At 43.7% G+C, this 14,761-nt stretch overlaps 1 protein-coding gene across 1 annotated transcript; it reads left to right on the top strand.

Annotated features, from left to right (window-relative positions):
• The first annotated feature begins 67 nt into the window (after positions 1-67).
• LOC144755805 (uncharacterized) lies at positions 68-14,414 on the top strand. Its single transcript, XM_078645114.1, has 3 exons — positions 68-195; positions 2,592-3,881; positions 11,707-14,414. Exons 2-3 carry the CDS (start codon positions 2,624-2,626, stop codon positions 12,708-12,710), a joined length of 2,262 nt encoding a protein of 753 aa, XP_078501240.1. The 5' UTR covers positions 68-195; positions 2,592-2,623; the 3' UTR covers positions 12,711-14,414.
• Positions 14,415-14,761: the final 347 nt, after the last annotated feature.

The raw sequence follows: 14,761 nt of genomic DNA, 5'->3' as shown, positions 1-14,761 counted from the left end.
GAACATCAACTCCCTATCAGTATCTTCAGACCGGCTGTGTAAATATTCTGTACAACCCATCCAGGCTGAGAGAACAGAAGAGGATTCATGGCTGTCCAGATTGTAACAACTTACAAAGGTGGCACCAACCATATAATTCTGCAGTTTCAACTGCCGAGACGTTACACAATTCATGTTTTGAGATGGTTTATTCTGGTGAGATTTTTTTTTTGTAATCAATTTTATTATCATTTTGAAAAACAAACAAAAAGACAGCATATATCTTACACAGTAAAGCCAATTCCATCTTTAACAGACAGTAAAAAAAAAAACACTGTGTGGGTAGGAGTATTTATGCAAGCCACCCGAGCTGGAAGCAGCACCCCGTTACATGGGAGAGCCATAGCTGGCAATTTAAAACAGTAGGTTCAGCCATTTGCTCCAAACCCTATGGAACCTCGCGGGTCAACCGTGTGTCTTAAAGAGGGGTTCCTCCTGGGCCGCGCACCAATCCACTCCCCGGCGCCACTTTCGCAGGGTAGTGGGGTTGGGCTGGGCCCAGGCCGCTGCAATGTCTCGTTTAGCCACAGCGACCACCGTTCCCAGAAAATGTTTGTCCGCTCTAGAGCCGTCCAAACCATCAAATACACCCAGGAAAAGACGTAAGGGATCGTGAAGAACCTGCCAACCCAAAGTCTGTGTGAGCTCAGATTCCACCTCGGACCAGAATGGGTCATGGCCTGGGCAAAGCAAACCATATGGCAGAAGTCGGCCGGAGTTTGGCCGCTATTCTGGTGAAAATTAAATACCCAAAAACTAACTTTCACATACAATACAAAACAAAGCAGATTGTCTGATAAAGACACTGTAAGGCGTATTTCATCGCATGCTGTGATGTGTTTTGTGAGGTCAGTTGTGTCCTGTTCTAGTGTGAGGGGTGAAATTGACAACTAAACAAAGGACACTGTTGCAGGGAGCTGTTTGCCAAGAATGACTTATTTTATGCAATAAACCTTTGCTAATAAACTAATCTGCTGGTTCATATCATTCTTTACAGGCTGAACATGTATCGCCAGATTGGGCAACTTTTCGTCCAACACATTGCATGCAATTTCAGAGTGACTCGTGGGTCCTCAATCTCGGTCCATTTGTTCACCAGTTATGTAATCCCACTTGCTGAAGCTTTACTTGAGAAAGGTGTTAGAGCATTTATGTATTCTGACGACACCCAGATCTGGCTGTGTTTAGACAGTTAACTCTCCCCTCTCCTCACATTCCACCAAACCTTGCCTGTCCTATGTCAGTTGCTGGGTTGCAATAAATTAAAGTGAAACGCTGAGAAGACAAACGTTCTGCTTATTAATTGTCATAATGACTAATGGCTTGATGCCTAATAGTCTTCAGAGATGGGCACTCTTCCACTCTTTGCTCAAAATGTGTAGAGCTTGAAAGTAAAAATCAACAGTGCTTTCTCAGTCTGGCAAGGTCTGTGAGTTGTCATTGTGCATGCATCATATTAAACGCCAGAAAGAGATTGCCTCTTATTTGACACTAGAAAGCAGGCGCCATGTAGCAGCAGCATAGATTGGGTCCAGTTTGGACTGGTCGAACATCCTCTACTTACAGTTTCCTATACTCCACAAGAATGTTTATTTTGAGAGCCGAAAACATGGCCAAGGCCTTCTTCTCAGTAGTGGAATGTCTACATTCAGCCTCCGGCAAAGCCCTAGATGCAAAGGCAATAATGACTTTCTTTCCGATCATGCCGCTGTTTCAGTTCCACTCCTGGGCCCTTGTCTCTGGCGTCCGTAACAACGCAATGGGGCAAAACTATGCAGACTGTGAGCATTCACAAGACTCTCCTTAACATCTTCAAATTCTTCTCGTATTCCCTACTCCACACGTAGTCTGCACCCTTCCTCAGCAGGTCTCACATGGCACAAGAAAATTAGGTACAAACTGAGAATAGAATGTTTCTCACCAAAAACGTGAGTGCCTCTTCTTTCTTAATGGGTCTAGGTATTTCCTGTGTCGCTTTAATTGATTCATCTTTGGGGCAGACCCCATTAGCAGAGAATACGTGGCCTAGGTAGCTTCTGACCAGCACATTTGTATTTTTATCTGGGACTTTAAATCTATTATTCCTCAATGCTCAATTTCATAGAGAATATCTGTTATGGTAATGCTTGCCAAATTTTAATTAAAAAAAAATAAAGAATTACAAAAACATAATAAGTCCGTTAAATTATAGGGTTAGGTTTGATGAGGTCATACTGATACATTTTGAAGCTTAACAGATCAACTCTGGATAGGGAGTCCTCTCTGGCAGGGCAGAGCGGACCTGCATGAAATCTCACCATATCACGTAAGGGCAGCACTGAGCGGGGTTTAGATGAGTAGCAGGGTAACTCCTGATGTCCTTGAGGACAGCCTGACCTTGAGCAGAGTAGATTCTCTCCAGCTCTTGAGACAATTTAGTTCTTTTGATCCATTAGCTGGACTGAATAATTTTTTTTTAAAGCTTAAACAACGTGTGGTGAGACAGGAAGGAGTATTTTGACCTAATTGTCCTGTGAAAATGTGTTGTCTTTTCTATTTTCTTCCCTTCACAGACACTTGAGGACGTGAACATCAGAATTCCAGAATGGAGAAAAGGCAGGTTCCAAGACGAAAAGGAGAAGTGCAGTGTTCACCTGAAGCCGTAAAATCCACACTCCCATCTTCTCCTATCCATAATGTGCCTTCTTCAAGATCCCAAACTGATGCTCAGAGGGACTGTGAGATGGAACCGCTATCGAGGAACGTACCTAACATGATCCTTTTATCTATGTTGGAGCAGTTGGAAGCCAAACTGGATAACTTGCAGAATACCCTAGAGGACATGCCGTCAAGAGTCGCTGGGCTCATGGAGCAAATCTGGATAGCAAAGGGTCTGGATTACCTTGTAAATGGGGCAGTGTCTTTGGAGATGGTCAGTCCGGTGGTGGTTAGAGATTATCCTCTCAGCAGGACCCCTCCGATTAATCTTTCAGTCAGGGCCAAGGAGGTGAGCCCATGCCTTCAATCGACATCTTCACCTGGTCGTGATCCACAGCCGAATCAGTGTCTTCAACCTACGTCTCCTCATGGGCATGAACCACAGCAGAGCCAGTGCCCCCAACCTCTGTCTCCGGCTGGCCCTGGACCACGGCAGGACGGTACTGTCTCCAGGTACCCTCCTCCAGATGTTCAAGTCATCCCAGGTGAGCCAAGCCTTCGTCTTCCACCAGTGTTTGATGATGGGCAGGAACCACAGCGGGACCAGTGCATACAACTAGTTTTCCCAGTTGAACAGTTGAAGAAAGAACCATTGTATGTAGATAGTTGGGGCGCACAACAGAACGTCTGCCTGCAGCCACTGCTTCATGAGGGACTTGAGCCACATCAAAACCACTGCAGCCAAACAGTGCTCCCAGATGGGGAGGGAACAAGTGAACTCCTAAAGCAAGAGTTGTTGTGGTTTGAGGGTCAACAGCACAACATCTGCAGACAACCAGCATTTCAAGAAGACCAGAGTCTGCAGCTCAACACATGTCTGCAGGTGCTCTCTGAAGCACATGAACCACATCAGAACTTAAAGACCGAACCAATGCACCTTGAGGCACTCAGTCCAGATCGCGGCTATAAGCTAGAACCACTGAGTGCTGAGGACTACGATCAGAACTACAAGCAAGAACCACTGGGCCCTGAGAACCAAGATGAGAAGTCTGACCTACAACCAACATGTGCAGATGCGCAGGGCCCATCTGAATCCTCATCCTTCCTGCCACAGAATGCTGCTGATACTGATGGAGCTATCGCTAGAGACCCACTGGAGAGAGGAAATACAGACGCAGATGAATTGCTGCCCAAAGCCATCCCAGGTATTTTGTTCGTACTGAATGAACATGCAGAATGTCGAGTAACTTGTACAGTTCTGAGGGAATGTAGCATAAAATATTTCCAAAGTTGATGTTTCAATATTTTTAGTAAGACCTGCAGGGGGCCTAATCTGAGTTTTGTGGAGTGGCATCTTTGTGGGGGCCTTGAGTACACCAGAAGCGGTCATGTACCTAGTATCTCCTTTATTTTCGCAAAGGAGTTTCTCCTTCCCGTTATGTGATAGGCTAAGAATTGGGACTCTGCACATGAAAAATGACCTGAATTCTGGTCTGTGCATGATACGCCCCATTCCGGGCTCAGGAATTATGTGGCAGAATCTGTGATTTCAATCCAAGCACCGCAATACTCCTCTTCCCCTGAGTGTGAGATGAAAGTGAGGTGTTATTCACAGAGTGTAACATTGCCCTTTTTTGTTGCTAGTGCAAACTAAAGCACTTTAGAGATGGGGCTGGGTCTTTGTGATGTTCGAGTGCACCGAATATAAGAGGATTTCTGGGTCAGTCAGGGTCTGACGCTTAGAAGGGAAGGACGGCAGCGTGAAGAGGACAAGTGATCTGTAATTCAGGTCTGTAGTGGTGGAATGGGTAGGGTAAGACCCGCGGCACCCAGAGCCTTCGATAAGAAGTGGTCTTTTTTCTGAAGTGTGTAGGTACACGCACATAGAACTGGGGGGCCTGCAGGTCAGAGAGGGCCAGTTGTATTATAACATACTACATCATGTAGAACAACGTACAAGGTCAAGGGAGTTTCAAGATTAAGTGTGGTCTGTAGGGTTAGGTGCACAGTACAAGGGGTTCTGAATATCAAGCTGGGTTAGTTGTATTACCGTATACAGGATTGGGAGATATATTTTCTTATGTTTATTTTATCTAATATGGGCTCCATTATAAGTCCTCAACTGTGTCTCCATAATGTTTCCTATTACATTTCCTTCACTTTTTCCTCCCTTTAAGTCAGCAATATCAGCGATTAAAGAAACTCTGCTGGAGGGTGGGTGATGTAAATGGTGATTTCTCTGAGATATGTGGAATTACTGTGGAGATTTGGCATCTGATTCCCTCAGTAATTCCAGAGTACTATGATTGCATAAGATTATTGGTTCTGTGATAATGTTTGTGCGAATAATAGCTTTACAATATCACATGTATCTTTTGAAGCCCAATTTATCTTTCTTCCTTCTTTATATAGCTATTGTGTCTCAGCCCCTCTTTAGACATTTCAGTGCACATTACAAGGACCAAATCATGCAAATGTCCGCCTCTCTGCACAAAATGGTGCAGTGCAGTGTCGATAAGCTGAAAGCATAGCCCTTGCAGCATCTTCCACTTTGAAAAGGGCCATGAAAAAACCCTGATTGACCAATCTGTTCATCCTCTCTGCTTGGCCATTACTCTGTGGGTGATGACGACTAGCACATTTATCTTAATACCAGTTCCATCCAAATACTGCTTCATCTCGAACAAGACAAACTGTACACCATTATCCGATACCAATTCACACAGAAAACCCTCACTTCCATGTACAAACCATACTTTCAACCAATTTGACATGTACCCCACAAGCACAATGGCAAATTTCTGATGCACAGCAAGCATCTGAAACAGACCTAAAAGATCATTGCATTCATTGGCTCGCACTCTGTCAGGAAAACCCACTTCTGTCATAAGCAGAACACTGTATATCATCCTTTTATCATTTTACAAACAGCTGGTAACTCTCTAATGGATTTTTCCACATCCCTGTCCATGGCAGGCGACCAGTATTGCATTGTCAGTCGTTTGTTGTTGGATATCACACCTAAATGTCCTTCATGGCTCTCCTCTGACAGTATGAACTTGGCCATCGGTCTGCAGTTCACACAACAAATCGCTTTTCTTTTGGCTATTCTTTCCTCATGAAATGAATCACTTTCAATAAAATAGAATCTTCATCCAATGTCTTTTGCCCACAAACACACACACACACACTCTTTACCCGGCCAACAAATACTTGCTGCAATACATTCCACATCTTCGCAGTCATTCTCTTTTTTCTCATGTTCCACATCTTCCTGCCCTCAGGGCAGTCGAGGCAAGCAATCAGTATTTTTGATCCTCTCGCCTGCAGTGTGTTCATTCTCAAAATGATGTTTCAAACTTAACCTCACCAACCTGGCAGTAGCCTGCTGGTGTTCACATTATTACCATTCAAAAGAGTTTGATCATCAGTTCATATTCTGAACTTGGTCCCACATAAGGATGACTTAGCCAGGTAATTTATAGATTTATTTCTGATCTAATGAGTGAATTTTCGGTTGAGATCAGTTTTTGTCTGTCTCTGTATATATCGTTTAGACATTTCCCTACTTCCGTCCCACAGCAGGGAAAGGTCATCTGTATCCCCGATCCAAATCAGCGCATGGTTTGTCATGTTTTCATTTCGTGATGTCCAGACCACCCGTTATGTGCCCGGGTTAGGCCCGTGTAGCGAAGTGGCACATTTCATATATCGTCCTATTTTTTACAGTAACATTTCTGCTGTGACCTTTTGCACATATTTGCATGCACGACAATGTTGGATTTGTTTCTCTAAAACTACTTTGTTTACACATCTAGCTTCGCACAACATTATCACGATGCCTCGAACACCATGTACAAGGCCTCTTGACGCACTATGTACAAATGTCATCTCTATCTTCATTCACGGAGTGACAGGGCTATCTACATATCTAGAACATTGTCTAATCTATACGTACATCACAAGATGCTTTCTATTATAAATAATGAGCATCCCAATAGATTAGTAGAGGTGGCGCTACAGCTGACACCGAGGGTCTGTGCAGGCTGAGACTTCACTATGCAGCGGTTTGGCATCTCCATGGGGGGTGTTCAGTTTGTAACCAATTTGTGGCCTGCATTCTCTCCTGTCATGTCCCTTAGTGGGGATTCTTGGCTGCACACCCACACACACTCTAGGTACACGCAGAGTAGGGAGTGCGTAGTAGGAGTACGCCGTGGCTAGGGCGACTGCCTCCGGAATCTGGGGATCACGGTTCGATCCCAGGGACCAGCGGCAGATTAGCCCAGCACCATGTGACTCTGGTTAATAGCTTGCTTAATCTTCCCGACAGCCCCCAGCGCCTAGAGACCCTTACGGGTGATTGTGCGCTTTACAAATGTGGATTATATTATTTTGCTGCCTTGCTCATATGTCTGCATATATACACTGTTTTAGCACCATGGTAGAACTATATCTACTATTTACGTGCTTGTAATCACTTTCAGCTTCTTCGGTCTACAGATTATTGCAGCTTATGTATTCTATACAAGAATAACGTTGGTTCAGTAAATATATTGAAAACGTCCCACTGTGTATTCTCTGTATATTTCTCTGAGAGCAAGTAAGCTTGAGTGACTGAGCGAAAGGTTCTGTTCTGTTTCCAAGATCCCTGAGGGGTCAGGGTTGTCACGTTCAGTGGTTGCCAGAAACCATTGGCTTCCTGGTAAGGTTAGGGAGTCTTATGGTGGCACTGTGAGCTAGCTGGTCTCTAGGCCAACTCATCCTGCGGAGGTGCCCGGAGCCAGTCTAGGCACTAATCCAAAGTTTATGTTGTCCAACAAACGTGCTGGTCCTACGGATTAGTGGGAACTACACAGCACACCTGTTCCTTCCACTAGACCACAAATACATTTGCATAGTTGAGAGAACAGGCGCCCATTTGCTGTCCCTGAGATTTGTCTGTAATATCTATCTTTAAATATGAAAATATTATTATCACTGCCATCAAAACTCTGGTGAGCTCATTAGTCTTGACATCCCTTGACTATTGCAATGGGCTTTTTATTAATTCCCAAGTTAGAGTGATAAAAAAACTACAGACCATACAGAATGCGGCAGCACGTCTTGTTCTGGGAATTCCTAAGTTTGCCCCTCTCTCTGATGCCATTTCAAAACTACACTGGCTGACGATTCAAAATAGAGCCAGATTCAAATCACAGTGCATTGTTTACAAAGCACTAAATAAACAGGGCCCGCAGTTCCTTCAAGACCATCTATGTCCTTACCAACCTATACGCCAGTTGCGTTCAACTAACAGCAACCAACTAACGATACCTCGCACTAGAACAGTGTTGTGGGGAGACCGACGGTTTGTGGTAGCAGCTTCCAAGCTCTGGAATACTTTACCCCAGGAAATCAGAGCATGTCCCACACTGCTCCAATTCCGTAAAAAACTAAAAACCTGGCTGTTTAATAAATAAGATCACGGTATAGAATAGAGGTTCTGAGCATGGCAGCTTACTTGTCATCAAGCTAGCAAATTTATCAGCGCCAAGACACCCCAGGGTATATGCTGCGCTTTATAAATGCTAATAAATAAATAAAATAAAATAAATAAATAAATATGAGATATTGGTCTATTGCAAAAAGCGTGTTCGTAGGCTCTAAGACCTTGCGTGTGTTGTATGCATAATTAGCAAGATCACATCCTAGGTAATTGTCAAATATGATTGTCTCCTGTGTATATCTTTTGTAAAAAATTCTCTCTATCTATACAATGTGATGGGAGGCTCTCCACAAGAATCAGCATTAAATGGTTTTAGTTTATTGCTGTGTTTTCCAGTGAGATATTGTTGGAGGGCACTATACGCCCCCCTTGTTCTTGCATACATTTGTTACAAGGTAAAAGCATGGTAGAGTAGAGGGTAGTGTTTTACACAAATGAAAATGTTACCATTCCCATTTCACAACAATCCGTATTTAATAATTACTGAAAAGCCTTTTGTTCATAATTGGAAACAATCATTAAAACCGCATTCTTGCCCCTTTTCGTATGACATTGGTACTTATGTTGTCATTACGGAATGTGTTAATGGCCTCCCTTTGTCCATTACTCAAGTCGGATCTGATTCTTCCCTTCTTGCCTTGACTGGTGAACAATTTATTTGAACAAGTCTTTGGCGACCAAGTCACTAAGGACATCCAGATTATCATGAGCAAAGGAGGAGTTATATGTAGCTTGCTTTTTGAAGCGAGTTAGGCTTCCCTGATCTATCTGTGCCCTCTTTCCAAGCAACGCTTCCCGCTCTTTCGTTGCACATATATTTCCATTATCCAGACCATCCAATGTCATGAAGTATCAGCGTCTCTTGAACACAAGTCATGTTTTCTGTATTGGGCCCCCTATTCTCATGTTCATTGGCTCGGATCTGATTTTATGTTGATATCTTAGAAACGGAAATATGTCAATTCTACATGAACTGTAATCTAAGTCCCTCCTGGGGCAGAAATATAAGCCACGGTTCTGGATATTTAGTTCATCCATTGTCAGTTAATGTTGGGATGATTTAATAATCATATCTCGCCTTGCTCTATCACCTTTCTCTTCCTATGGGGTGTTATCTTTTTGTCTTCCATTTGCTCTTTCCTGTCTTTCTCTTCCTCTGTTTGTGCCTCTTGCTTTTGTTTTTCCTTTTTTATGATATTCCATTGTCCGTCCTTGTCTGGCAAGTAGGTTTTTTTCTAGGTAGTTGCTAGCAGAGTCATCTGAGTCACCTTCTGATCTTGATTCCTCTGTCAGAAGTTCATGTCGTCTTTGTGTCAATCAAATTTTGACTGCTCTCCTTACTTATTCGTATCATCTTACAAAGTTTAAGACTCTTCCAGGACAGTAGTCTTGCTTTTCCCTTTAAAATGTCCTCTTTTGTAGCTATTACCTCTTTCTTATCACTGGTTCATCATTCTCGTTGTCCTTAAGTTCAGCTCTTATTTTCAAGTGCAACAAATGTGAGGTTGGAGAACTCCATCGGACTGCAGACTTAGAACTGTAACAAAAAAAACAAGTTAGCAGGCCTTTTCCATCTATGAACTCATGATCTGGAACAACATCCCTGCATCCATCAAGACCGCCCAACATTGCTCCCGTTTAGGAAAGAGTTGAGGACTCCACTCTTTGAAAATAATTTATGTTCATCTTTGTCCCTAGCTTTAGGCTAGGTTTGCAGTATAGAAATAACATATGCATACATACATAAAGAAGCTGGCCTAGCCTACACTAACACTTGAATACTTTTGAAAAAACTCTTGTGAAAATGTTCATGGGAGAGTTGAGAATGGTTATCCCACCAGAGCACCCCTGGCATCCAGTTAAGATTTTAATGTTGTCTTATCAAGAGTAACAAGTCCACCTTTTAAGCCACTACGTCACTGCAAACCTTAATGTGGATAGTTGTCTACCTAGTAGCAGTCACTTCCTCAACCAGTTAGCAAACTACATGCCCCATAAGTAGATGAACAGTTCCTGCAAGTTTACAAAGACAAAGTTAAATATGCATCCAGTCTTAAACATGCACTCATGCTCTACATTATCAGAATTGAAAATGTATGAAAAATAAGACTGTTTTTTGCACCGGCACAATTTAGCATATGGTTGTCTACACGAGCGGAGACTAGGGGTGGGCGGAATTTGCGTAGTCGTGTTACGCAAAGCTCTGCGTAAAAAATCTCAGTGAGCGCGCAGATTTCTGCGAACACGTGGAATTGCTTCTTCCGCCTGTTCACAATGCTTTTTCCCTGTTCCCGAACGCTGTTTCCATGCTCGGGGGGAGAATATCTTGCAAACACACATTTTGAAAGCGTGAACAAGCAAACAATTCTGCGAAGCCGCGGATCTCGGAAGTTTTGGCAATTCCACTTTCTCCGAGGAATGCGAAATTACCCAAATTCCACAAATGCCGCAAGTGGAATTGAATTTACCGCCCAGGCCTAGCGGAGACTCCACATAGAAATACTACAGGCTGAGTCCACGTGTGATAAAGATGCAACCATGGCTTTTCTACCCAACATACCTCTAGTAGATATTTGTAAAGTAGAAACATGTGGTTCTGTGCATCCTTCTCAAGGCGCTGGGAGGTGGAGGGAGCAGCTCTGGGTCAGTCGAAAAGCCAGGTCTTGAGGTCCTTCCTGAATATGTGGAGGGTCGGGGAGCGTCTGATGTTGACCGAGAGCTCGTTCCAGGATTTAGCTGCGATGTAGGAGAAGGCTCTCCTGCCGGTTCTGTTTCTGTGGATGCAGGAGACCACTGCCAGGGCGAGGTCTGTGGAGCAGAGGTTCCTCTTAGGTACGTGGACATCATACTCGGTCATTGAGGTATGTAGGTACGATGTTGTTGAGGGGTTTGTAGGTGTGGGTGAGGAGTTTGAAGGTGATCCTCTTCTAGACGGGGAGCAAGTGGAGGCTTCATAGGTGTTGGGTCATATGTTTGTGGCGTGGTATCCCTAGAATGAGACTGGCCGCGGCGTTCTGGAACTTACCGATTCTTTTAAGTTATGGCACAACCTGTGATGTGCCACAGCTTGCTGCAAATGGAAAATGTTACTCTCTTGCAAATACTGTCAGCTTGTCATGTTGCAGGCTCACATGCATCACCCACTTGCTGTATGGTTGGAAAGTATATAGGTTGCTCAGATTAAGCTGTTTATTTTTTTTATTTTACAATGTAAGCAGTTGTACTCCGATGGAGAAAACAACACAATGATTTTAATTGGAGTCTGCGCGCTGATGCATTATGCCTTTCTGGTATGGGATTATGAGTCGTTCTCCAGATCAAAACTCAATCTTAAATTAATTATTTTTAGTAGTCAGAACCCAACCCATGAGAGATCACCACATGTGAACGGTAGACCTACAAGCAGCAAATGATTGTTTACAGGTAGTAACATTTTCCTTCCTTCCTAGATATTACTGTCCACCTTTCTCATATTATAACTGTGCATTTCTTTCAAGAAATATTGCCCATGTATAATTCTCAGTGTTCATTTCATTCTGCAGCACAGCAGTCGCAGACAGAAAGTATGAATGGGAAAGAGAAACGTAAAGCTTCTGGAGGAAGGAAGAATTTTGCTTATAAAATGACTGAAAGAAAACACCAAGGAATACAGAGGAGGGAGAATTTTAACAATAAAACACTACTTGCAAGGCAGAAAAGAATAGGCACCAGCCTAAGAGCTTATGCCTGTGCCGAGTGTAAGAAGACATTTACTGGAAAGGCGCGTCTTTTACTGCACGAGCAAACACACACAGATCGGTATCCCTACACTGAGAATGAAATGAGGTTTGCTGATAAGGCAACACATGAAAAAACTCACAAAGGAGAGCGGCCCTTTCACTGCAATATCTGTGAGAAAAGTTTTACTCAGAAGGGAAATCTTCTACAACATCAAAGCGTACACACAGGAGAGAAGCCTTATCACTGCACTGTGTGTTCCAAACCCTTTTCTCATAAGGTGACCCTTGTACGGCATCAAAGAACTCACACAGGAGAGAGGCCTTATCACTGCACTGTGTGTTCCAAACCCTTTTCTCGGAAGGCACACCTTGTACTGCATCAAAGAACTCACACAGGAGAGAGGCCTTATCACTGCACTGTGTGTTCCAAACCCTTTTCTCAGAAGACAAACCTTGTACTACATCAAAGAACTCACACAGGAGAGAGGCCTTTTCACTGCACTGTGTGTTCCAAAAGGTTTTCTCGGAAGGCGTACCTTGTACAGCATCAAAGCGTACACACAGGAGAGAGGCCTTATCACTGCAACGTGTGTTCCAAGGGCTTTACTCTTAAGACAGCCCTTGTACGCCATCAAAGCATACACACAGGAGAGAGGCCTTATCACTGCACTGTGTGTGAGAAGAGGTTTTCTCGGAAGGAGACCCTTGTACGGCATCAAAGCATACACACAGGACAGAGGCTTTATCACTGCACTGTGTGTAGCAAGAGCTTTAATCTTAAGGCAAGCCTGGTACGCCATCAAAGAACACACAGGCGAGGGCCATGACGCTGTACAGGATATGGAAACTGCTGTAAACAAAAGGTGGTGCTCAGCAGCATCAAATAACACATACAAGATGGAAGCCTTCTCAAAGCACTGCCAAAAAACCTTCATTTAAAAAAAGAAATGTGATATTTTACATCATCTTAGAATCTACAGCTGAAGTTAGACCTCCTATGACATCTAACGATCCTTCCGGGGCGAGATCCTCCCTTTCCTCTGAACGTCAGAAGAGCTTTGAGTTAAAGGACAAACTCTAACGTTCGCAGCGTCTCCAAACAGAATGTAGCTTCTTCAACGTCACTAACGTCCCTTCACCAAGCAACGAACTTCACAGCGGCTGCTTCACTGCGAATTAAACCTGTCCGACTCTCATGAAATGTGTGCAGTGTTGAGGACATGTTACCAAGTGTGATCATAAACTATCCTGAGAGACATAACTTCTAGGATTCAACAAAAAATTATTGAAAGACCTGAGCACATGGGAAAAAGAAACTAGGAGAAGAAATACGAATCAAAAACCACTTGAGGATAAAAAATATAAACTCCTTTCATCACTAAAGCAGGAACATCTACTCCCTATCAGTATCTTCAGACCGGCTGTGTAAATATTCTGTACAACCCATCCAGGCTGAGAGAACAGAAGAGGATTCATGGCTGTCCAGATTGTAACAACTTACAAAGGTGGCACCAACCATATAATTCTGCAGTTTCAACTGCCGAGACGTTACACAATTCATGTTTTGAGATGGTTTATTCTGGTGAGATTTTTTTTTTGTAATCAATTTTATTATCATTTTGAAAAACAAACAAAAAGACAGCATATATCTTACACAGTAAAGCCAATTCCATCTTTAACAGACAGTAAAAAAAAAAACACTGTGTGGGTAGGAGTATTTATGCAAGCCACCCGAGCTGGAAGCAGCACCCCGTTACATGGGAGAGCCATAGCTGGCAATTTAAAACAGTAGGTTCAGCCATTTGCTCCAAACCCTATGGAACCTCGCGGGTCAACCATGTGTCTTAAAGAGGGGTTCCTCCTGGGCCGCGCACCAATCCACTCCCCGGCGCCACTTTCGCAGGGTAGTGGGGTTGGGCTGGGCCCAGGCCGCTGCAATGTCTCGTTTAGCCACAGCGACCACCGTTCCCAGAAAATGTTTGTCCGCTCTAGAGCCGTCCAAACCATCAAATACACCCAGGAAAAGACGTAAGGGATCGTGAAGAACCTGCCAACCCAAAGTCTGTGTGAGCTCAGATTCCACCTCGGACCAGAATGGGTCATGGCCTGGGCAAAGCAAACCATATGGCAGAAATCGGCCGGAGTTTGGCCGCTATTCTGGTGAAAATTAAATACCCAAAAACTAACTTTCACATACAATACAAAACAAAGCAGATTGTCTGATAAAGACACTGTAAGGCGTATTTCATCGCATGCTGTGATGTGTTTTGTGAGGTCAGTTGTGTCCTGTTCTAGTGTGAGGGGTGAAATTGACAACTAAACAAAGGACACTGTTGCAGGGAGCTGTTTGCCAAGAATGACTTATTTTATGCAATAAACCTTTGCTAATAAACTAATCTGCCTGCCTGTTTCATGTGGCGATGAGACAGGAGATACTTCAAACTCATCAGGGCGTTCAGAGTGTCTGTTTTCTATCTTGGTGATTACTCTGTCCCAGAAGAGGGTGGGCAGGAACTTACGCTTCCCCGCAGCCCTCCCACCACCAGCCCCTCAGATTTGAGCCATTCCAGTGTGTAGTTCGCTCCATCACTGTGTTTATTAGAGTAGTGCAAGCGTTACAAGTACAATTTGCACTGTTGATGTTTCAGAAGACAACTTTTGACGTTTAATAGTGTAATTGCTTTGGGAACACCTTTCTTTGTCTCTTGGACCTTTACCTTCGCTGACCGTATTGATTGCCTTGAAATAGTCTGATTACTCTGGACTCTGTGCCATCTGTGAGCGCACAAGGCTTGCCTCTAAACCATTATATCGAAGCAACAGCTCTAGTGTATGGAGTCATGAAGCCTCCTGGTGAACGCTCTGTCCCCCACAAGAT

Source organism: Lissotriton helveticus, chromosome 1_1, assembly GCF_964261635.1.
Source record: "Lissotriton helveticus chromosome 1_1, aLisHel1.1, whole genome shotgun sequence".
In the NCBI taxonomy this organism is placed as follows: domain Eukaryota; kingdom Metazoa; phylum Chordata; class Amphibia; order Caudata; family Salamandridae; genus Lissotriton; species Lissotriton helveticus.
Note: the sequence above shows the minus strand (reverse complement) of the source record. Positions and strands in the feature narration are given on the sequence as shown.

Excerpts from the sequence above, each read along its gene's own strand:
- LOC144755805 (XM_078645114.1), top strand. The coding sequence starts at position 2,624 with ATGGAGAAAAGGCAGGTTCCAAGACGAAAAGGAGAAGTGCAGTGTTCA. Across the intron at positions 3,882-11,706 it reads GCTGCCCAAAGCCATCCCAG|CACAGCAGTCGCAGACAGAA; the intron begins GTATTTTGTTCG and ends TTCATTCTGCAG.